The 25,306-nt window shown below is 40.5% G+C and overlaps 1 protein-coding gene across 5 annotated transcripts in view; it reads left to right on the forward strand.

The window, feature by feature from the left end:
* The first annotated feature begins 718 nt into the window (after positions 1–718).
* Positions 719–25,306, forward strand: part of Ist1 (IST1 factor associated with ESCRT-III) — a 30,037-nt gene continuing 5,449 nt past the window's right edge. For 3 of the 5 annotated variants that reach the window (XM_020176118.2, XM_020176121.2, XM_074055725.1), the window contains exons 1-6: positions 719–875; positions 21,004–21,106; positions 21,929–22,109; positions 22,570–22,657; positions 24,361–24,444; positions 24,895–25,005. In XM_020176118.2, the coding sequence (XP_020031707.1) occupies positions 21,019–21,106; positions 21,929–22,109; positions 22,570–22,657; positions 24,361–24,444; positions 24,895–25,005 (552 nt within the window). In that variant the 5' untranslated portion in view covers positions 719–875; positions 21,004–21,018. Of the gene's footprint in view, positions 876–20,983; positions 21,107–21,928; positions 22,110–22,569; positions 22,658–24,360; positions 24,445–24,894; positions 25,006–25,306 lie in introns of all 5 variants that reach the window. The other 2 variants (XM_020176119.2, XM_074055726.1) reach the window with 2 other exon arrangements.

The following is a 25,306-nucleotide window of genomic DNA, read 5'->3' on the forward strand; positions in this document are numbered from 1 at the left end:
AGCCATCTAGGATAACGTGTAGCTCCGTACTTGTCCTGTGACTGCTCCAGGCAATTAAGCAAACCTCAATTTTGGTCTCTGCAGATGAAGCCTCTTCAGCAGGGGGCAGGATCACCTTCTGAAAGCCAAAGAGCCCAGAAAACCACTAAGCCAAGAAAATGGTTTTCAAGTTAAAAACAAAGACAACCAAATGAAAAAGTTTCCTCTGAACACAGAGATAAATCGCCAGAGAATGTGGTGCCGTGGAAACACGTTATTGAAGAGAGCCTGGCTGGAAGGGTAATCAGACTCGCCTTAACCGTGGGACAGAGCAATCAGCGTCTGCAGATGGAAACCGAGACAGTGGGGAAGAACCCGGGTCCACTCCACTGGGGCACAGAAAACGAGACACGGAAGCGAGCGAGGGACCGGAGCAAATCTCAGCCAAGAGCTCCATGCGTTTACGAGCAGCTCTGGATCCGGTCTTTCTAGGAGCTGGAACAATCCGGGACAAGTGGTGGACACGGACTAGCAAAACGAGCCACCATCTCTCCCACCTCACCGCGCCCAGGGCAAAATCCAGGGCGCTCCCCCAGCAGGTGACTCAATTTCCCCGTGACGTTCTGTGCGGCGCCCCGCGCCTCCGCCGCGGGAAGTAGTCCCCGGCCTCGCCGGCTCCGAAGGGAGCCAAGGGTGGGAAACGCAAAGCCCTCGGCGCGTAGGTCCCGGCAGCGGCGAGCGCGCAGCCAATCCCTGAAAGGGAGGGCGTGGCTAGCTCGGCCCCGTGGATCCCTCCGCCCGCGCTTGCTGTGCTGAGGCCGAGGGAGCCGCCATTTTGGATGCTGAGCGGCTTTCCCAAGTCAGTCTGTTCTGTTTTCACGCGTGAATTCGGCTAGGTGAGTGTGGCATCGTCAGAGTCAGGGGCCTCTGTCCTTCTTTTCTTTTTCTTTCTTTTTTCTTCGTGCTGGATTTAGTACTCCCCAGCCAGCGCTACGGCCCGGGGTTCAAATGACCCACTGGGCGTCAGCGGGGAGGAGAAAGAGAAGGATCTTGGAAGCGGGGGTCAAGCCCGAGGTCAGGCGCGAAGGACCGCGCTGTGGACCCAGCGGGGGCGGGGGGGACGTGATGGGGCCATCAGCTGCTTGGGGACCGCTGGCCCTAGGAAGTAGAGTCGCCAAACTTTCCCCTCGTCTTCCTTGTCCCGAGGCGTCTCTTCCCTGGGGCGGAAATGCCGCGGCCTGGGCTCGGCCTCTTCGGCGACACCCCCACCCCGGACTCCTCGGGCCCACGGACACTTGGGGAAGGCCGGTGTCGCCTGTGCCGCTCTAGGCTGATCGCCTCCGCCGGGCGGGGCGGCCTCCTGGGCTGGGTCCTGGGACGCCCAGTGGGGGTCTCCCGTTGCGCTGGAGGAGATGGCCTTTTTCACTGGCTGAAATTAGCAGTGGCCTCTGCCCCCTTTTCCCCTTTATTGTGGTTTTGACCTTGTATAGAGCCTGCGACCCCGGGCTGGTGGCCCTGGTGCTCTTAGTGTTCTCAGCCCTGCTCTTTCCAGGTGCGGGAGGGCGGCACTCGAACTTGAACCCCGAGTCCGCTCCTGCATCTTGTCTACTAATTAGGTGAGGGGCCCTGGGAAAGCGCAGAAGACGCAGCCACTTTCTGTTCCTGCTGGCGTTAAACAGCTCTTTTGGGGGCTTGCCGGCTTTTTATTGTTGTGGTTAGGTAATTTTTAGCTTTCTAATATGGGAAAACTTAAAAGAAACAAAAAGTAAAGAGGTTAATTAATTCCCTCACTCAGCTTGAGAAACTACTAACTCATCATGGCCATTCTTGTTTCATCTGTACTTCTTACGGATGTCTTTTTTCAACTTACATTCATCAACAACCCCTTTCACCCCCCCCCCCGTGTTTTGTTTTTTTTTGGCGGTAGTGGGATCTGAACTCAGAGCCTCATTTGTGCTAGGCAGGTGCTCCACCCCTTTTGATTCTTGTATCTACAAACCAGTAGTTCACGGGAAACTTTTTACAGTTTCCTCTGAACCATATCTTCTGGGATAGGAGGACTTGCCAATAGGAGATAAAAGACTTAACAAAATAGTTTAGCAAATTCTTTTCCTTTCCTTAAATTCAAAACAAAAGTGGGTTATGGCCTGGTGTGGTGGGGTATGTCTATAATCTCAGCTACCCTCGAAGCTGAGACAGGAAGATCGCAACTTTGAGGCCAGCCTGGACAATTTAGCAAGACCTTGTCTCAAAGTGAAAAACAAAGCATGGGGATAACACTGGTACTTAGAGGTAGTTGAAGTCCTAGTGAGATTGAACAGGTTAATCACAAGATACTAGAGACTGGAGGGTATGTTATTTTTGTTATTGTGAAAGGAAAGATTATATAGACAACTGTAGCTCAGTGGTAGAGCACTTGCCTAGCATGTATGAGAACCTGGGTTTGATCCCCAGCACTGTCAAAGAAAAAAAAATGTTAAAGCAGAAGTTAAAAGATATAGTGTATAACTTAACGTTTTATTTTAACCTGAAACACACAAAAAATCTACTGCTAATTTTTAGATGAAGAGCTAAGTTTTTTAAAAAATACGATTGTGTTGTCTGGAATTTATTTTATTTACCACATTTGTATGGTGCTTAATGTGACCATGTAACATGACATGCTAAAGAAGTTTCATTTAATTCACATACCAGCCCTATGAGGTAAGAGGGTTTGGTGATACCGGTGCTCATTGTCCTTAGATGGGTGGTAGAAAAGATTTTCTGGGCCTGTTTTTTTTTTTTTGAGGGGGGAAGGAGAGGGAGAATGAGTTTTAGTTTTAGTTTTTGTTATAGTAGCAGCGCAATTGTATTTTCTATATCTTTGTGTCAGTTTAAGTAAGTTAAGTTTCTGAGGGTTTTACCCATTTTGTCCCATTGTTGGATTTATAGTTTTAAGTTGGCAATAATGTCACCTCATAATATCTGTAGCATCTATACTTCTGTCCCCTTATTCCATTCCTAATATTGACAACATGCTTTCCTTTGGTTTTTAAATTTGTCTGTTTGTTAATATACGTTCATCTTTTTAAAAAGATAAAAAAAATCTTCTTGAAGAACCAGCATTTGATTTCATTGATTTTTTTTTTTTTCTGGATTGTTTTCCCTGGTCATTTGCATTGACTTTTTTTTCCTAAAGGAAAGAATATATTTGAATCAGAAAAGCAAACAAAAAGGTCTTACATAAGAAAAAAACAATTTATGTTAAGTATCTATTATGAGCATGCCACTTACATCTAAAACAAAAATGGCAACATTGGTTATATATGTGTGTGTGTATATATATACATAAATATTTATATTTAGTAAGTGTGCATTGAAGAAATCTCTAGACTGGGCATGGTGGCTGAAGCCTGCAATCCCAGCTACTTGGGAAGCAGATATCAGGAGGAGGTTTGAAGCCAGCCTTAGCAAACAGTTCCTAAGACCTCCTCTCACCCAATAAAAGCTGGGTGTAGTGGCACAATCCTGTTATCCCAGCTAAGCAGGAGGCATAAATAGGATAATGGAGGTCCAGGTCAGCCTGGACATGAACACCAGACCCTATCTCAAAAAATAACTAAAGCAAAAAGGATTGGAGGTATGGCTCAAGGTAAAGCGCCTGCCTACCTAGCGCATAGCCCCGAGTTCCATCTCCAGGACCACCAAAAAGAGAAAAAAAATCTCTAATATAAAACATTTAAGCTGTGCTCCCTTGCTCACTTCTGTAATCCTACCTGCCCGGGAGGTGGGGATTGAATGTATCTGTCTTGACCAATAAGCCAGGCATAGTCGTGCATGTCTGCCATCCTAGCTAGAGAGGCAACCATAGGTAGATCAGATCCCAGGCTGCTCCAGGCAAAAATTCCCAGATCCTATCTGAAAAATAGCAAAAGCAAAAAAAAGGGCTGGGGGTGTGACTCAAGTGGTGTGGCTCAAGAGTGCCTGCCCAGCAAGTGAGAGGCCCTGGGTTCAACTTGGGAGAAAAAAAGAGAAAGACTATTTCAAGATGCAAAACCAATTAAGATAGGCACACCCATGACTCTTGCAAAAACAAGTTGTATTGACTTTTGCTTTTTGTTGTTTCCTTCTGCTTGCTATTGGTTAATTTTGCTCATTTCCTGGTTCCTTAAGGTGGAAGCTTACATTACTAATTTGAGGCCTTTCTTTTCTAATACAATCATTAGTGTTGTAAATTTCCCTGTAAGCACTGCTTTTTCTGCAGCCCACAATTTAAATAAAATTTTTCATATTCTTTCAGTTCAAGTCTTTTCAAAAAATTCTACTTGAGATTCTTTGACCTTTTTATGTACTTACTGTTTTGGTGGGACTGGGGTTTGAATCTCAGGGCTTGGTGCTTGCAAAGCAGGCACTCTATGGCTTGAGCCACACCTCCAGACCATTTTGCTCTGGTTATTTTTGGAAATGGGGTTTCTTGAACTGTTTGTCGAGGCTGGCCTTAAACTGCGATCCTTCTGATTTCAGCCTCCCTAGTAGTTAGGGTTACAGGTATGAGCCACCTGAATCCAGTGGTTTTATGTGTTTCTTCTTCGCCTCTTCACTCATTAGTTTATCTAGTTCATTGTCATTCATCTTTATCAGCTGGCCGTCTTCCTAACGATTTGTTGACTAGCCCTGGTTTTACTTCAACTACTTAATTAATTTCATTGACTTCAGTTACTTCTAATAGAAGAGAATAGAGTTCACAAAACTTTCACACTTTTCCAAAGCACTAAACTCACCTCACTTTTAGTTTTGTCCCAACTTCAGGCAGACTGTAGTAAACACCTCCCAAAGCTTCCTGTCCAGAACTGGTAATTCCCACTGCCCTAATACCATTTCCTATTGTTAACTCATTCATATTTCTCTGAATTTATGCACTGAGAGCAGATCAGTTCCTGTGCATAGCACAGCAGACAGGGCACAGTGGGTGCTAGGCTTGTGCTCAGGCTGCAGGCCACAGTCTACCGCCTCCCATGCTCCTCCCAGTGTCAGGTTCTCAGGTTCCAGTTATTTCCTGCTTGTATATTTCTTGTTATATATGTCTTGTTCTTCTGGATAGATACTGAACTTGGAGATTTGAAAGAGTAACCTTGAGAGAAGTTGTACCAGTTTACATTCCCATCAGTAGTTTGAGAATTCACCTGTTTCCTCACACTGTCATCCTCACCAGTTGTATTTTATTTTTCGACTGTACTGGAGTTTGAACTCAGAACAGTGCTAGTAGCTCTGCCACTTGAGCCATGCCTCCAGCCCAGGAGTTTGTCTTTTTGTGACTAGTCAGTTAACAGCATAAAGTCCTCAAGGTTTATCCATGTAGCATGTGACAGGATTTCCTTTCCTTTTAAAGCTGAATAATACTCTATCGTATGTATGTACCACATTTTTTTAAACCATTATTCTCTCAGTGGGCATTTGGATTGCTTCTACCTCTTGATTCTTGTGAATAAAGCTGCTCTGAATGCGAGTGTGCAAGTATCTCTTCTAGTCCTCGCTTTTAGTTCTTTTATACATACCCAGAAGTGGGATTGGGGATCATATGATTATTCTATTTATTTATTTATTTGTTTATTTATACATACATACATACATACGTACACACACACACGTATTCTTTTTAATATTTGGGGAGCCATCATACTGTTTTCCATAGTGGTTGCACCATTGTGGAATTCCCCCAAGAGTGTATGAGGGTTCTTATCTCTCCACATGTTCACTAGAACTCATTACTGTCTGTTTTTAGTTTGGAGCCATCCTGATGGTATGAGGTGACACTGCCTTATGTTTCATTTTCATCTCTCTAACAGTACCATTGAGTATCTTTTGATGTGCTTATTGCCCATTTCATATCATATGAGAAATGTTTATTCAAACCCTTTGCCCATTTTTATTTATTTATTTATTTTTGGTGGTACTGGAACTTGAACTCGGCCTCACGCGTGGTAGGCCGGTTCTCTACCACGTGAGCCATTCCACCAGCTCCCCTTTGTCCATTTTTAAATTCGGTTGTTTCCTTGTTGAGTTACAGGAATTCTTCATATATCGTGGATGTTTCATTTCTTTTATTAATCTGATTCTTGTTTTCTTTTTCTGAGGTACTGGGGATTGAACCCAGCCATCACACATGATAGGCAAGTGCTCTACTATTTGAGCTGTGCCCCCAACCTTTTTGTTTTTATTTTGTTTTTATGACAGTGACTCAACTTTGCCCTTACCTTCCCCCAAGCTGGCCTCAAACTCACAATCCTCCTACCTCAGCCTCCTGAGTAGCTGGAATTATAGGCATGTACCACTGCACCCATCTTAATTTGAAAAAAAATTTTTTATATGTATGATAGGAAGAGGACAGTGATTTTTTTTAATCTTTGTACTTAAAAATGTAGCACAGTTTTCTAGAATATAATAAAATGCTTAATAAATATTAGTAGAATGCAAGAATGGACAAAAAATTACTGGGTTTATTTTTGCAGGAAAACAATGTTACATTAATTTTAAAAATAAGATTCCTAAAGAGTATCTTGAGGACTGATCTCAATTATCTAGGCCTTTCTCCTGTTTCATATAATTCAGTACAGCTGTATAGCCAATATTCTTCAGAATCTTAGGGCTGGAAGGGTGCAGAGATTCTGTTGTAAGAACTTATTAAATTATGTTCAGTGCACTGTATTTTATTATTCAAAGAACATACAAATACACAATTTTCTTTAAATAATCATTATTGCAGTAGTCTGATCTATTTAGCGGGTGTTTTACTATAGTCTAAATCTGGGGTTGCTTGGTAGATCTAGGTCTTGGCTTCCTTGTCTTGTCTAAATGTAGTCATATCCTCCTCCTGATCTGTGGCTATGGAGGCTGAACTCTGTGGACTGAGTCTGTGGGCTCTTCTGCTTTCTGGATCCCATTTGAGGGTAAATGGGAGGTATCAGCAGGGGAACTGAGGCTGGGTATTTGTTTCCCTGCTCCTTGTGCTGGCTTGCTGCAAATGATCTGCATGCTTGTACCAAAGATCATAACTCCTGTCTGGTGTCCTCCATGGAGCTACTTAGATTTCACTTCCCCATCTTGCCCCTTCAGGCCTAATGCTGTTAATAGCTCAAAGACAACCCACTGTCATTTGTTGGTTTTCCTAGAGCACATCTAAACTTTATAAATGGTGTAATAATTTCTCCTCAAATAACCCAGGTTGTGGATGCCATCTGTTTCTAGGTTGGCCCTTGATTATGAGCACCTCAGAAGGGGTACTATGATTTTATTTAATTTTACAGGCTTGAACAAAACAGGTTTTTTTGAGACAGGGTGTGGCTATGCAGCCCAGGCTGGCCTTGAACACAGGATCCTCCTGCCTCTGTCTGCCGAGTACTGGGGTTACAGACTCGCATCACAACTGGTGACTACATAAATGACAAACACTTTCACTTTTTTTGTTTTTTGGCAGTACTGGAGTTTGAACTCAGGGCTTCACACTTGCTAGGCAGATGCCTACCACTTGAGCCACTCTGCCAGCCCTTTTTTGTTTTGGGTATTTTCAAGTTAGGGTCTCATGGCTTCAACCTGAGATCCTCCTGATGTCTGCCTCCTGAGTAGCTAGGATGACAAACGTGAGCCACCAATAGCTGGGCCAGCTTTCACTTTTTGATGTTAGTATTTTCCTTTTCTAAAGGAAAAAATGCATTGATTTATATTTTATTGATAAGAATTCTAAATTAAATGTTTTCTGAGGTGGATGCGAATTTACTACTAACTTTAATGTTAGTCCAAATTTCTTTCATTTAAAAAGAGTTTCCATATAGGAATGGGTAAATCTGTGTGTGTGTGTGTGTGTGTGTGTGTGTGTGTGTGTGTGTTGCTGAGAATCGAACTCAGGGCCTTACACATGCTAGGCAAGCACTTCACCACGCAGCCTCCCTTTTAAGTCCAGCATTTTTTTAATACAAATGTGCTTTTTCACAATTTGAGGTCATACTCATACCTGACATTTTCAGCTACATGCCACATAGCAGTACATTCTCATGTCAAAAAATGCTTTTTGTTACTTTTGAGTTGGTTTCGCTGGGTAGCCAGGCTGACCTCGAACTCTCGATCTTCGGCCTCTACCTTTTGCGTGCTGGGATTATAGATGCATATCCCATGCCCAGCAGTAAATGCTCTTTAAAAAGTATTTTGATGGCTATGTAAAATCCCATCATTAATACACTGTAATCTATGTAACAGATAGTGTCAGTTGTTCGCTCATACATTTCATTAATATCATTCTGTGGCCTTGAAATGTAGTAGTAAATATTTTCATATAAAAATCTGTGCATGAAGCTCTGATTATTTCCTTAGGTTAGGTTCCTAGGAATGGAATTTCTAAGTCAAAATACATAAGAGGTTTCTGTTTTAGACTGAATCTTCCTATGTATCTTGAACTCGAGATCCTTCTGCCTCCACCTCTGGAGTGCTGGGATTATAGATGTGTTCTGCCTCACCTGACAAATAGCATAATATGTTTTTAAGTCTCTTTAAAAAATTTTTTAAATACAAACATCATTAAAGTTTTGTCTTCAAGTATTGATACTTCACAGAATTGATGCTTATAGACTCCAGCATAGACTACACAACCACACAGAAATCTTGACATTTTTCTGTTACAACTTTATGACTCTTACATTCCCAATTTTGTTATCTTTTACCTCTGAGACAGTTTCTAAGCAGGTAGCTGAAGAGGTGAAATCCCCTCATAATAAGCTCTTGATCACCATTTATTTCTGTTACTTTAGTTACTAATGCATTAAGTTTCCCTGATAATGAATTACTTGAGTGCAGTAATCCTGTCTGTTTTTCCATCTACAGTGTAATAGGCACTCAGTACGTATTTGTTCAAGAAGGTTAAAAATATATGAGATATATAGGGTCTCACAATTATTGGCCTGGGGCTGGCTTTGAAGATCCTCCTGATCTCTGCCTCCTGAGTAGCAATTATAGGTGTGAGCCACCAGCACCTGGCTTTTTAATTTTCCACTTTTTTGTTTTGTTTTGTGTGACTGGAGTTTGAACTCAGGGCCTCATACTTGCTAGGCAGGTGCTCTTACTGCTTGACCCACTCTGTCAGCGCCTGCTTTAGCCTCTTGAGTACTGGGATTACAGGTATGTGCCATTGTAGTACAATTTTTTTTTCTTTTATTTTTTTTTGGCAGTACTGAGGCTTGAACTCTGGACCTACACCTTGAGCCACTCCACCAGCTGCCCCCCCCTCCTTTTTTTTTTTATTGTGAAGGGTTTTCTTGAAATAGGATCTTTTTTTTTTCATTTTTCTTTTATTATTCATATCTGCATACAAGGATTGGTTCATTTCTCCCCACTGCCCCCACCCCCTCCCTTACCACCCACTCTGCCCCCTCCCTCTCCCCCCCACCAATACCCAGCAGAAACTATTTTGCCCTTATTTCTAATTTTGTTGTAGAGAGAGTATAAGCAATAATAGGAAGGAACAAGGGTTTTTGCTGGTTGAGATAAGGATACCTATACAGGGCATTGACTCACATTGATTTCCTGTGCGTGGGTGTTACCTTCTAGGTTAATTCTTTTTGATCTAACCTTTTCTCTAGTACCTGTTCCCCTTCTCCTATTGGCCTCAGTTGCTTTAAGGTATCTGCTTTAGTTTCTCTGCGTTAAGGGCAACAAATGCTAGCTAGTTTTTTAGGTGTCTTACCTATCCTCATCCCTCCCTTGTGTGCTCTCGCTTTTATCATGTGCTCATAGTCCAATCCCCTTGTTGTGTTTGCCCTTGATCTAATGTCCACATATGAGGGAGAACATACGATTTTTGGTTTTTTGAGCCAGGCTAACCTCACTCAGAATGATGTTCTCCAATTCCATCCATTTACCAGCGAATGATAACATTTCGTTCTTCTTCATGGCTGCATAAAATTCCATTGTGTATAAATACCACATGTTCTTAATCCATTCGTCAGTGGTGGGACATCTTGGCTGTTTCCATAACTTGGCTATTGTGAATAGTGCCGCAATAAACATGGATGTGCAGGTGCCTCTGGAGTAACAGTCTTCTGGGTATATCCCCAAGAGTGGTATTGCTGGATCAAATGGTAGATCGATGTCCAGCTTTTTAAGTAGCCTCCAGATTTTTTTCCAGAGTGGTTGTACTAGTCTACATTCCCACCAACAGTGTAAGAGGGTTTCTTTTTCCCCGCATCCTCGCCAACACCTGTTGTTGGTGGTGTTGCTGATGATGGCTATTCTAACAGGGGTGAGGTGGAATCTTAGTGTGGTTTTAATTTGCATTTCCTTTATTGCTAGAGATGGTGAGCACTTTTTCATGTGTTTTTTGGCCATTTGAATTTCTTCTTTTGAGAAAGTTCTATTTAGTTCACATGCCCATTTCTTTATTGGTTCATTAGTTTTGGGAGAATTTAGTTTTTTAAGTTCCCTGTATATTCTGGTTATCAGTCCTTTGTCTGATGTATAGTTGGCAAATATTTTCTCCCACTCTGTGGGTGTTCTCTTCACATTAGAGACCATTTCTTTTGATGAACAGAAGCTTTTTAGTTTTATGAGGTCCCATTTATCTATGCTATCTCTTAGTTGCTGTGCTGCTGGGGTTTCATTGAGAAAGTTCTTACCTATACCTACTAACTCCAGAGTATTTCCTACTCTTTCTTGTATCAACTTAAGAGTTTGGGGTCTGATATTAAGATCCTTGATCCATTTTGAGTTAATCTTGGTATAGGGTGATATACATGGATCTAGTTTCAGTTTTTTGCAGACTGCTAACCAGTTTTCCCAGCAGTTTTTGTTGAAGAGGCTGCTATTTCTCCATCGTATATTTTTAGCTCCTTTGTCAAAGACAAGTGGGTTATAGTTGTGTGGCTTCATATCTGGGTCCTCTATTCTGTTCCACTGGTCTTCATGTCTGTTTTTGTGCCAGTACCATGCTGTTTTTATTGTTATTGCTTTGTAATATAGTTTGAAGTCAGGTATTGTGATACCTCCTGCATTGTTCTTTTGACTGAGTATTGCCTTGGCTATTCGTGGCCTCTTGTGTTTCCATATAAATTTAACAGTAGATTTTTCAATCTCTTTAATGAATGTCATTGGAATTTTGATGGGAATTGCATTAAACATGTAGATTACTTTGGGGAGTATTGACATTTTTACTATGTTGATTCTACCAATCCATGAGCATGGGAGATCTCTCCACTTTCTATAGTCTTCCTCAATCTCTTTCTTCAGAAGTGTATAGTTTTCCTTGCAGAGGTCTTTCACATCTTTTGTTAGGTTTACAGCTAGGTATTTGATTTTTTTTGAGGCTATTGTAAATGGAATTGTTTTCATATATTCTTTTTCAGTTTGTTCATTATTAGTGTATAGAAATGCTAATGATTTTTCTATGTTGATTTTATATCCTGCTACCTTGCTATAGCTATTGATGATGTCTAGAAGCTTCTGAGTAGAGTTTTTTGGGTCTTTAAGGTATAGGATCATGTCGTCTGCAAATAGGGATATTTTGACAGTTTCTTTACCTATTTGTATTCCTTTTATTCCTTCTTCTTGCCTAATTGCTCTGGCTAGGAATTCCAGTACTATGTTGAATAGGAGTGGAGATAGTGGGCATCCTTGTCTGGTTCCTGATTTTAGAGGGAATGGTTTTAATTTTTCTCCGTTAAGTATAATGCTGGCTGTAGGTTTGTCATATATAGCTTTTATAATGTTGAGGAACTTTCCTTCTATTCCTAGTTGTCTTAGAACTTTTATCATGAAATGATGTTGGATCTTATCAACATCCAATAGATGTTGAATAGATGATATGTCGTGGAGTAGTTCTATTTTGATCTGGTCTGTTTGGTGTCCTGGAGGCCTCTTGCATTTGTATGGGAATATCTTTCTCTAGATTTGGGAAATTTTCTGTTATTATTTTGTTGAATATATTACGCATTCCCTTCACTTGCACCTCTTCTCCTTCTTCGATGCCCATGATTCTCAAGTTTGGTCTTTTGATGGAGTCAGTGAGTTCTTGCATTTTCTTTTCACAGGTCTTGAGTTGTTTAATTAATAGTTCTTCTGTTTTTCCTTTAATTACCATTTCATCTTCAAGTTCTGAGATTCTGTCTTCTGTTTGTTCTATTCTGCTGGATTGGCCTTCCATTTTGTTTTGCAGTTCTGTTTCGTTCTTTTTTCTGAGGTTTTCCATATCCTGGCAGTTTTCTTCTTTATTGTTGTCTATTTTTGTCCTGAGTTCACTTATCCATTTATTCATTGTGTTCTCTCTTTCACTTTGGTGTTTATACAGTGCTTCTATGGTTTCCTTTATTTCTTCTTTTGCTTTTTCAAATTCTCTATTTTTATTGTCTTGGAATTTCTTGAGTGTCTCCTGTACATTTTGGTTGACCCTATCCAGTATCATCTCTATAAAATTCTCATTGAGTACTTGTAGTATGTCTTCTTTTAAATTATTCTTGTGGGCTTCATTGGGTCCTTTGGCATAGTTTATCTTCACTTTGTTGGAGTCTGGATCTGAGTTTCTGTTCTCTTCATTCCCCTCTGGTTCCTGTACTAATTTTTTGCTGTGGGGAAACTGGTTTCCCTGTTTTTTCTGTCTTCCCGTCATTGTCCTTGATGTTGTTACTGTCCCTGTACTGTGTGTAATTAAGTATTTTCTAGCTTGTAATAATAACAATGGTAATATTTAGAATGGAAGAGTGAGCTGAGATGGAAAGCAAGAAGTTAAAGAAAAGGGGAAAACAAATATACAGACAAGAGGGAGAAAGCAGAACAAGGTATCAGACAAGAGAGTTTCAAAGGTATAAACAGGGAGTGTTAGTGTACTAATCGACAGTAAGCTGAACAGACATTAGAGAGACAGGATTGAAAATCAAAGATAAAAAAAATAAAAAATAAGTAAATGAAAGTAATATCTATATATAAAAATGAATTAAAATAAAATGGAAAATAGAAAATTAAAAAAAGAAAAAAAAAACCAAAAAACTTCCAAGTTTATATGCAATGCAGTTTCAGTCTTAATAATTTGGGTGTCCGTCTCAATCTCCAGTCCTGGAGTTGGTGCCTCAGATGTTGTTCTGTAGTTGTCTCATCAAAGGGGATGCATAAAGTAGAACAAAACTACACACACACACACACACACACACACACACACACACACAAAAGCCCCACCAAGTGTCCCCAGTTCAAATGCAATACAGTTTCAGTAAGTTTTTCGGCTTGCAGGTGTAATTCGGTTGTTCTCTCATCAAAGGTAGGGAGAAAAAGAAAAAAAAGCGTCTGGAGACAGTTCTGAGAGTGGTATCTGCAACTGTGGCTTGCCTGCCTGCTGCTCTCAGCCTGTAGCTGGCGGCGTTATTTATGCAGATCTCTGGGGTGAGCTAGCACTCACCTGGTCCCACAGGCTTTGTTTGCTCAGGGTTCTCCTGTGTGGGGGGGCCTCTGCTACAGGCTTTTCCCTTTCCAAGCACTGGGAAAGGTGACACTGCCCCGCGTTGTCAGGCCTGCGTGTTTATTTACAGTTCACGTGGGAAATGGGTCTTCCCTCCTCTCACAAGGGTCCCCGCTCCTGGTTGCTGGGCGTGCGCCCCGCTCCCGCCAGAGCCTCTCTGGCCCGCCCGGCTCGTTTATTTACAGTCCCGGGAAGGATTCCCTTCCCCCAATCTTCAGCGCTCAGGGCGCCCCACCCTCTTTCCAGCGTGTCTTAACTGTTCTTATTGCTTAGTACTCAGTTTCTCTTTTTTTCCCGGGTGGAGGTCAGTCTGTCCAGGGGGCTATGCTGCTCTGGCCCAGGCTTGTCTGTGGGGGTACCGCGGTACCTTGAACCTCACCTGGTCCGCGTCTTCCCAAGCCGTATGGGCGCCGGCCACTGGCGGCCCCGGGGGCCCTCCTCGTTTCTCCGTTTACCGTGAGGTGGAGATTCTCTGCATCGGCTGGAGATGTGGAGGGGTCAAAGTTATGCCTTTTCTCGGTGATTATGCCTGCAAAGTGTGTCTCCAGCGTCTCTCCAAGATTTCACTATAGGAGGGTCGCTTTCTGCTTCCTACCTCTAGCCACCATCTTGGAATCTTGTTGAAATAGGATCTTGTGGACTATTTGCTGGCTTTGAACCACTATCTTGATCTCTGCCTCCTGAGTAGCTAGGATTACAGGTATGAGCCACTGGTGCCAGTTGTATTACAATTTATAGTGCCAAAAATGATAGTAGTTTTTAGTAGTTTACTTGGGTTTTGATTTTGGATGCATTTGGTGTTTTTGTGTGTTTTGTTTTGTTTTGAAATGGGGTCTTGCTAGATTGACAAGGCTGGTCTCAAAACTCTTGGAAACAAGGGATCCTTCCATCTTAGCTTCCTGAGTGCTGGGACTACAGGTATGAGTCACCAAGCCTGGTTTTTTGCATTTGGGTTTTATTTTTCGCTCTACTGTTAGTTTCTGGCTGATCTTCAGCAGGTGCCTGATAAAGTTAATGGTGATAGTAGTTACTGGGTTCCTTCCTGTCTTCCGTCTTCCCATCATCTCCGGTGTGAATGCCTTGAGAATTCAGATGCTGTTTGGATCTAGCGAGCACCAGAACCTGCTACAATGCTTGACAGCTTATAAATAACTGCTGGGTTGAAGTTATGGTTAGGACAGGTATGTTATGGCATAAACTATAGCTAATTTAATTCTTCAACTGTACTGACCTTGTAGCTCTCAGAAAGCTCCTCATTCTCTTTGGTACCTGGGATTTTACACCCAGCATGCCCTCTGCTTGAGTTATTCACACACACACACACACACACACACACACACACACACACCCCTTTTTGCCTGTGAGATGGGGTACCATACGTGACTAAGGCTAGATTCCCAACTGGAGATTATCCTGCCTCAGCCTCTCTAGTGCTGGGGTTTTAGTGTGTGCTACCACACCTAGCTCGGTTTTTCTTCTTCCTTCCTTTCTTCTTCCTTCTCTTCCTTCTCTTCCTTCTTCCTTCCTTCCTTTCTTCTCCTCCCTCTCCTTCCTCCTTTTTTTTTTTTTTTTTAATTTCCACCTTGGCAGTATTTGTTGTTGTTTGTGTTTTTGATTATAGCGTTCTAACTGGAATGAAGTGAAATCTCAGTGTTTTGATTTGTATTTTCTATATGGCTATGGATGTTGAGCATTTCTTCATGTATTTATTGGCTATTTGTACTTCTTTTAAGAATTATCTGTTCAGTACATTTGCCCTTTTATTCATTGGGTTGTTTATTCTTGGGGAGTTTGGCTCTCGAACTCCCTGTATAATTGTAGTTATTAATCCCTTGTCAGGAGTGTAGCTGGCAAAGATTTCTCTTCCATTCCGTAGGCTGTCTCTTAAGTCTAGTTACTATTTCCTTTGCTGTGTAGAAGCTTTTTAATTTGATACAGTCGCACTTGTCAGTGCTTTCTCTTAACTGTTGAGTTATTGGAGTTCTATTCGGGAAGTTACTGCCTATGCCTATATGTTCCAGTATTTTTCCTATTCTTTTCTGTAGTAGTTTCACAGTTGTAGGTCTTAAATTGAGATCTTTGATCCTTTTTGAATTGGTATTAGTACAAGGTGAAATACTGGGATCTAATTGCAGTTTCTACATGTGGATATCCAGTTTTCCAGCACTGTTTGTTGAAGACGCTGTCTTTATTCAGTGTATGTTTTGAACTCTGTTGTCAAAAATCAAATGGCTGTAGCTGTGTGGATTTATATATGGGTCTTCTGTTCCATTATTCTTGATGTCTGGTTTTGTGTCAATAACATGCAGTTTTTTATTACTATGGCTCTGTAGTACCGTGTGAAATCAGGAATTGTGATACTTTTGTGTTGCTCTTTTTGCTCAAGATTACTTTGGCTTTTATGCTTCATATGAACTTTAGGATTGATTTTTCTATCTGTGAAGCGTGTCATTGGAATTTTGATGGGGATTGCATTGAACATATAGCTTGTTTTCAGTAGTCTAGCTTTTTTTCACAATATTGATTCTGCTGGTCAATGAGTGTCTTCTTTGATTTCGTTCTTCAGTGATTTATAGTTTTCATTGTATAGGTCTTTCACTTCCTTCATTCCTAGGTATTTTATTTTTGGTGCTATTTTGAATAGGATTGTTTTTCTGATTTCTTTCAGTCTGTTTATTATTGGTGTATAGAAAAGCTACTGATTTTTGTGTGTTGATTTTGTAGCCTGCTTCTTTGCTGAATGTGTTTATGAGACTTCTGGTGGAGTTTTTAAGGTCTTTTAAGTACAAGGTCATATCATCTGCAAATAGGGATAATTTGACTTCTTCCCTGTTTGAAACACTTTTATTTCTTTCCCTGCCTTATTTCTTTGGCTAGTAATTCCAGTACTATATTGAATATGAGTGAGGAGAGTAAATACCCTTTTCTCTTTCCTGATTTTAAAATAGTTTCTTTTTTTTCCCATTTAGTTATAATGTTGGCTGTTGGTTTGTCATATATAGCCTTTATGATGTTGAGGTATGTTCTGACTATTCCTAGTTTCTTTAGTACTTTTATCATGAAAAGGTCTTGAATTTTTTTGAAGGCTTTTTTTCTGCATTTGTTGAGATGATCATGTGGTTTTTGTCTTTGATTCTGTTTTTGTTGTTGATTTGCATACATCGACCCATCCTTGCATTCCTGGAATGAAACCTGTTCAGTTATGGTGTATGATCTTTTTAATGCTTTGTTGGATTCAGTTGTATTTTGTTGAGGATTTTTGTTCATCAGGGAACTTGACCTACAACTTTATTTTTTTGATGCATCTCGATGGTTTTGTAATTAGGGTAATACTGGTTTTGTAGAATGAGTTTGGTAGTATTCCTTCCCTTTTTATAATTTGGAATAGTTTGAGGAGCACTGGTTTCTTCTTTAAAGTCTGATAGAACTCAGGAGTGAATCCATCTTTTCTGGGCTTTGTTTTTTCTTTACAATTGTTTAAGTCTTATTATTCCTTTTAGATCTGTATAAAGTTCAATTTTGGTGGATTGTATATGTCGAGAAATTTATCAGTTTCTTCTTGATTTTCCAGTTTGTTGGAGTATAAGTTTTCAAAATATTCTCATCTGATTTTCTGAATTTCATCGGTGTCTGTTTTAAAATGTCCCCCTTTTCATCTCTTGATTTTATTGATTTGGTTCTTCTTTTGGTTCGTTTGGCTAAAGGTTTGTTTTATCTCTTTAAAGATCCTTTTTGTTTCATTAACTCGTTTTATCATTCTTTTGGTCTCCATTTCATTGATTTCTTCTTTTTATTTTATCGTTTTTACATTTATTCATGTGTATACATTGTTTTGTGTACCCCCTCTTCCAGGAAGAACCTGTTCCACCCTCTTGTTCTCCAATTTTGTTGAAAACATAAGAAAGACAGCGTTTTTGCTAGTTTGAGATAAAGGTAGCTATACAAAGAGATTCCTAGCATTGCTTCCTGCACATGTGTGTTGCAACCCACATTGGTTCATCCCTACCAGACATCTTCACTACTTCCTGGTCCCCTTCCCATAGTGGCCTCTGCCAGTTTGAGATTACTGTATTTGTTCCTCTACAGTGTGCACATAACCACATTCAAGTTTTAGGTTTCCTTCCCTTTCCCTATTCCTCCTGTATGTGTTCTCCCCTTAGTGTGTGACCCATGTCCAGTAATATTACTGCATTTGTTTTAGGGTCTGTCATCCACATAGGAGGGAGAACATGTGATTTTTGGACTTCTGAGACTGGCTAACTTTGCTTAAGATGATGTTCTCCAGTTTCATCCATTTACTTGCGAATGACAAAATTTCATTCTTTGTGGCTGAATAAAATTCCATTGTGTATAACCTTATTTTCTTAATCAATTCATTGGTAGTGAGGCATATTGACTGTTTCCATAGCTTGGCTATTGTGAATCGTGCTGCAATAAACATGGGTGTGCAGGTGCCTTTGGAATAACCTGAGTTGCATTCTTTTGGGTATATCCCTAGGAATGGGATTGCTGGATCATATGGCAGATCTATTTTTAAGAAGCCTTCATATTGTTTTCCAGAATGGTTGCACTAGCTTTCATTCCCACTAGCAGTGTATAAGGGTTTCTTTCCCCTATCCCCTTTCCTCACCAGCATTTGTTGGTGGTGGTGTTCTTGATAATAGCCATTCTAACAGGGGTGAGGTGGAATCTTAGTATGGTTTTGATTTGCATTTCCTTTATGGCCAGGAATGGTGAGTATTTTTTCATGTGTTTTTTGGCCATTTGGATTTCTTACTTTGAAAAAGTTCTGTTTAGTTCAGTTGCCCATTTCTTTATTGGTTCATTGATTTTGGGGGGAGTTAATTTTTTGAGCTCCCTGTATATTCTGGTTATCAGTCCTTTGTCTAATGTGTAGCCAGCAAATATTTTCTCCCACTTTGTGTGTGGTCTCTTCAGTTTAGAGACCATTTCTTTTGTTGTGCAGAAGCTTTTTAATTTCATGTAGTCCCATTTGGCCATTCTTTCTCTTAGTTGCTGGGCTGCTGGAGTTCTACTAAGGAAGTCCTTGCCTATACCTATTGCTTCCAGAATATTCCCTGCTCTTTCCTGTACTAACTGCAAGGTTTTGGGTCTGATATTAAGGTCTTTAATCCACTTTGGGTTGATACTAGTACAGGGTGATAGGCATGGATCTAGTTTCAGTTTCTGCAGCCAGATAACCACTTTTCCCTGCAACGATTGTGGAAGAGGCTGTCTTTTCTCCATTGTATGTTTCTGGTATCTGCCCTAATTTTTATAATTTCCTTCTGTCTTCTACTTTTGGCTTGGTCTTATTTTTCTAAGAGCTGGAGGTACATCATCAGGTTGCTTATTTGAGATCTCTAATTTTCTGATAGCTATAAACTACCCTCATTACTGCCTTTTCTGTCTCCCATGGATTCTGGTAAGTTGTGTTTTCATTTGAATTTAGGAATTTCTTAATTTGTTCAGTGATGCATTGGTCATTCATAAGTGTGTTGCTCAGTTTCCATGAGCTTGAGTGGTTTTGTGGTTTTCCTTGCCACTGATTTCTAATTTTATTCCATTCTGGTCTGTTAGGATACAGGGGATTATTTTGATTTTTTTTGCATTTGTTGAGATTTGCTTTGTGGCCTATTTTGGAGAAATTCCATGGGCTGCTGAGAAAAATGTGTAATCTGCTGCCATTGGTTGGAATACTCTGTAAGGGTCTATTAAGTTCATTTTGTCCATGGTATTGTTTAGTTCCAGAATATCTTTGTTAATTTTTTTGTCTGGATGTTCTGTCTATTGGTGAGAGTGGGATTTTGAGATCTCCCACTGTTACGGTACCTTTATGTTCAGAAATCACACCCTCATTTTAGTTTACAAATATCTTGTTTCCTTCAGGTCTCAGCTTAGGCTTTGCCTTTTCCTGGAAAACCTTTCAGAGCTTCACTAAGCATGTTGGGTCATTTCTTTAGGTTTCTGTCTTGGTAGTATTGCTGTTTTGGGGCAGATAAGTTTTACGTTGCAGGGGTAGAGTCCTGTTCTTTGTAGGATGTTTTATAGTATTCTAAGCCTCTACTCACCAGTTGTCAGTAGTGTCACCTCTGATCCTGACAATCTAGATTGTCTGTAATCATTGCTAAATGTCCCCTAAGTGGCAAAGTCACTCTCAGTTGAGAAACTCTAAAATTATAGCTGTTATCAAACATATTGTAATTACTGGATTTTTCTTTGCTATTTTTTTTCAGTAGAATATAGGTTCCTTTTTATTTTCGCATCTAATCAAAAAAGCCTGACGTATAATCAATAAATATTTGTTGAATGGATTGAACATACTTCATCACAATTCATCAGAGATACTCTATGACATACAAGCCCCATTTTAAATGGGGACTTGAGTTAATTATTCTCTTCCCTTCCCCTTCTCTGCCACTGAGGATTGAACTCTGCCTCTTGCTGCAAGTGTTCTATGGAGTCACACCCTCAGTCCTTGAGTTCATTATTAAATGTAGTATAAGAGCTTCTGGAAGCAGTTTCTCAAAAGAAAATATACCTGATGTCTTTTTTCAGTGGTTTTTATACAGATACACAAGTAATAGTCCTAGTGTTCTTTTTTATATTTGATTTCTTGATTTGTCTGTTCTTTATCTACTTTGTTATAGCTAGATTTTGTTTGGATATTACATGTTTTAAAGTTTGAGTTCAGAATTAAAAGTGAGAGAAATAAAAATTGTTGAAGTAGAATACACAGTGGTCAATGCAGAATGGTATATCCTAACATTTTATGGTGGTGGGAGTGGTTCTGTTGGGGGTGGTAACTGCTGCTCTGAGAAACTCCTGGTGTAATGACCCCCAGTTGTAGGTTTTGTAGCGTAGCCCCTCCCTGGACTTTTTACCTTTTTGTGTAGCTCTAGTGGGCAGGTGCTAATGATATTCCTGTGATACTGGGCATTAGCTTTTCCCAAGGCTGAGATTTACTAGTAGTAATTGAGGAATTAAGATGGTGAGAGTCTTTGAATTTGGCTCTAAATTTGATAATCTTTTCCATCACCACTCCTGTTGAGATTTTTGAGAGAAACAGGAGGACCTCTTGTTTCCTTATCTTTTTATCATCCCTCTGCCACGGCAGTGCCTGTGTACTTAGTTCATCTATCACTACGTTCTTTCAGATTTCAAATCCAGTTGTTTTTGTGATTGCCACTGCTAATTGGCCAGGTGTAAGCTATTGTTATATCTCTAGTCTGGACTATAGCGGTAGCCTTCTTACTAGTCCTCCTGCCGCCAATATTATCCCCCTCCAATCAGTTTTCAACACAGTAGCTAGAATGAGTTATTTAAAAATGTTGTTTAGGTCATGACATTTTGCTGTGTTAGAAAAGCACTCTGTGGGCTGAGGGTATAGTTCAGTGGTAGAGCATTTGCTTAGCACGTGCAAGGTCCTGGGTTCAATTCACAGCACCAAAAAGAAAAAGGAAACTACTCTGGTTTATGGTGTCAAATAATTTATCTCTAAATGGTGTTAGTTCCTGAACTAATTTTGATTCAAAATAGTGTGCTGCTTCTTTTTTCAGGAGGAACAGTACAACATGCTAGGCTCTGGATTTAAAGCTGAGCGTTTGCGAGTCAATTTGAGATTAGTCATAAATCGACTTAAACTATTGGAGAAAAAAAAGAGTGAGTAGTGCATGATTATTTTACCATTTCTTTCCATAAATACATCAGCAGGTGCCAGCACAGTGATACTGGATCTGTCAGGCCAGTAATGTGAAGTCTCAGGGATCTCAGTTTAGAATGCATTGCTGCCTTTTTTTGGGGGCGGGGGCAGTACTAGAGATTGAACCAAGGGCCTCATTCGTGGTAGGCAGACATTCTGCCACTTGAGCTATGCCCTAGCATTTCTCCCTTTTGTGACTAGACTGAATCATTTTGTTGCAGGGAAAGGGACATACTGTATTCGTGGGTTCTGCATTTGTGGATTCAGCCAACTGCACATCAAAAATATTAAGAGAAAATAAATTACATCTATATTGAACACATGTAGACTTTTTTTCCTTGTAATTATTCCCAAAGTAATACATTGTAATAACTGTTTACATGGTATTTACACTTCATTACGGATTATATGTAATCTAGAATAAATAAGTATACTGGAGGGTGTGCATAGGATCTCTGTGTGTTGTAAGGACTTGAGCCTCCTGATTTTTGTATCCGTGGGGTGTTCATAGCACTAGTCCCACGTGGATTCCGAGTGACGACTGCTCTGTTGCTGTAGAATAGGAAAGCTGACTTCTGAATTGGAAATGTCAGCCTATACTATATTCTCACCTCACAGAGCAGCAAATTCTAGAGTAGTTGAGAGGGGAGATTTGCTAAGGGATTAACGTGAGCTAGGATATAGTAGAAACCCCTAGTTCTTTCTGTTGGGGTGGAGGTCTTCCCACAGGCTAGGTCCCAGTGTACTACTGCGGTGTGACTGGAGTGGGGTTTGTGTCTTAGCGGAACTGGCCCAGAAAGCAAGGAAGGAGATTGCTGACTATCTTGCTGCTGGGAAGGATGAGCGAGCACGGATTCGTGTGGAGCACATTATCCGGGAAGACTACCTCGTGGAGGCCATGGAGATCCTGGAGCTGTACTGTGACCTGCTGCTGGCTCGGTTTGGCCTCATCCAGTCAATGAAGTAAGATACTTAGATTCAAAGAGCCAAATCACCTCTGGAATTTGAGAGTGGAGTAATACTGACGTCTTTGTACATGTACATGGGGGGAATTAGCACTGAAGGGCTATTTCACATACCTGGTCTTTTTCCTGCTAGTCATTTAAAGGAGTGATCTCAATGTTGATAGAAAATAAAGAATCTGAAATCGAGAGGCCTAAGTTTGAGTCTTGGCCTCAATGGCCAAGTCTCAAGGCCTAATGTCTGTAATGGTTCAGACATTACCTGACTTTGTGGACTTTGGCTCATTACTTAGAGTTTCCCTGAAAGTAAAATAAAGTAACAGTGAAATGGCTAGAAGCCTAGAGTTATTACAGATTCCAATGATGTTTGTGAAATAGCTTTAAAGGCTAAAGTATATGACATAAAAGCTAGGGTTTGTTTTAAAGAATGTTAAATTTTATTAATTTTTTCCCTTGATTAGGGAGCTTGATTCTGGTTTAGCTGAATCTGTGTCTACCCTGATCTGGGCTGCTCCTCGGCTACAGTCAGAAGTGGCTGAGTTGAAAATAGTAAGTATGACCAATTTCAGTGATGTCTGTAGTTTTTCATACTGTTAGAAAGGCTGGTTAGTATGTCACTTCTGTTTATTTGACAGTTTATTTTTGTACCCTTCTTTAGCTGCTTTTGAAATACGATTTGTAGATTTGTTCCTTTTCAGACACTATACAGTAGAATAGTGTGTAAATATTTATTTATTTACTTACTTATTTTTGGTGGTACTGGGGTATGAACTCAGGGCCTTACACTTGCCAGATCGGCACTTTATCACTTGAGCCATGCCCCAGTCCTTTTTGCTCTGGTTATTTTTAAGATAGGTCAGGCCGGGCATAAACACACAACCCCATTTATACTTCCCAAGTAGCTGGCATGACAAGTGTGTACCACCACATCTGGCTTTTTATTGGTTGAGATGGGGTCTTGGGAACTTGTTGCCCAAGCTGGCCTTGATTCTTGACCCTCTTTCTCCACTTCTCAAGTAGATAGGATTGTAGGTGTGAACCACTACGTACAATTAAATTAGATTTTTTTTTTAAGAAGCCAAGTTTTATGTACATCCAGTTTTGTATTAAATTATTGAGCTTTGGATGGGCACCGGTGGCTCACACCTGTAATCCTAGCTACTCAGGAGGCAGAGATCAGGAGGATCATGGTTTGAAGCCAGCCAAAGCAAATAGTTCTCGAGACCCTGTCTCAAAAAACCTTTCACAAAAATAGGGCTGGTGGAGTGGCTCAAGGTGAAGGCCCTGAGTTCAAGCCCTAGTACCGCAAAAATGAATGAATAAATAAATAAATAATTGAGCTGAGCTAGGCATGGTGGTACACATCTGTAATCCCAGCACTTGGGAGAGTGAAGCAAGAGAATCATCAATTTGAGACCAGCCTGGGATACATACTGAGACCCCGTCTCAAAAAAAAAAAAAAAAATTGTTGTTTAACCTTATACAAGTAAAAAGTTTTTTTTTGTGTGTGTGGTGCTGGGGATCAAACCCAGGACCTTGTGCTTGGTAGGCAGGTGCCCAACTTCAGAGCTATACCCCAGCCCCCAGAAAAGTTCCTATATAACTACACCAGATTAAAACAACTTAATTCAAGGGAAGACATCCTTAGATAACCCCTTGCTTATATCATTATTCTTACAATAGAGACAAAACTTTGTGATATGACCTACATCACCCTCCTTGTCTGACTCCTATCTGCCTTCTTTCCTTGGGCTTTGCACATGTTTTCTTTTCCTAGAGTGATCTCCTTTCTTGTTTAGTTGACTTCTAAATGTAGGCAATGCATTCCTTCAGGCAGCCGCACCTGGCTCTGCTAACATCTGATTTTCCTGTTAGAAGCAGGTTGTGCCTTCTGTTGGTAACACTTAATACAGCTGTGGTTGTACTTTTGTGATTATTTGATGAATGACTGTTTTGCTCAGAGACTGAGATTCAGGAACAGTGTCTGGTTTTGGTCATCATTGTCTTTATAGTGCATATCATTATGCTTATATTTTTGCTCTTAGCCAAAAGGCTGAGAAGTAATTCATATTACTTATAATAGCATTTGGCATTTGCTGCCCACTGAATGGTTAGATAAACTAATGTGTACTTAAGGTTTTATAGACCTCAGTTTTTTGAAAATCCTGTAATAGCATGTTTGCTGTTGAAAGGAGGAAGCTTGAAGACATTTATGGGAGTGATTTAATTTACTGTCCTTTTTTTCTCTGTAGGTTGCTGATCAGCTCTGTGCCAAGTATAGCAAGGAATATGGCAAGTTATGTAGGACCAACCAGATTGGAACTGTAAATGACAGGGTAATGAACATACCTGGTAAATGTGAAGCAGTATGCGTGGTGGGAGCAGGTTTTATTGCCAGCAGTGATTTGGGTGGTGCCATTGCATGGCTGGTTAGTGGACGGTTGCACATTTCATAAAGTGAGGGCAAGAAGAAGCTTGTGGGACTGGCAATCCAGTGAGCTGTTCCCCTGCCGGATACCTCTAGCTGTCCTTCCTGCCTCCCTTCCTTACCCTCACTTCCTTTGTGCCCATTGTGAGTTATGTAAGCAGGAAATGAGATGGGGTGACGGAGTGGATGGATTGAAATGTGCAAGGCAGTAGTGTTCCTCTTTCATCAATACGTGAGAAAAATACGGGTTCTATAATGTGCCTTATAAGACTGAAAAAATCATTTAACTTTGTAAATGAGAGGTTAGGATTAGGCTGGATATACAGACATATCTTAACGATGGGCCTTTTACTTACAGCTCATGCACAAACTGAGCGTGGAAGCCCCACCCAAAATCCTAGTGGAGAGATACCTGATCGAAATTGCCAAGAATTATAATGTACCCTATGAACCTGACTCTGTGGTCATGGTAAGTTTATCCCAGAACACAGAGGAAAATGACTCTGTAGGTGGGATTTTCTTTGAAAAAAATAACCATATTCTTTGCATTAACCTTAGTAGGTGTGTGAGTTTAGTGCCTATTTGGGTAACTATAATATGGCTGTATGTCTCATAAGGTCCTTAAGGATCAGATAAGGTGATTGACTGAAAACACTTTTGAGAAGACAAAAACCTTACAAATGTATAATGGCATTAATTATTTTTTTTTTCTTGTATTCCTATGTGCATACAATGTTTGGGTCATTTCTCCCCCCTTGGCATTAATTATT

The sequence above is a fragment of the Castor canadensis genome, chromosome 15 (assembly GCF_047511655.1).
Source record: "Castor canadensis chromosome 15, mCasCan1.hap1v2, whole genome shotgun sequence".
NCBI classification, from domain to species: domain Eukaryota; kingdom Metazoa; phylum Chordata; class Mammalia; order Rodentia; family Castoridae; genus Castor; species Castor canadensis.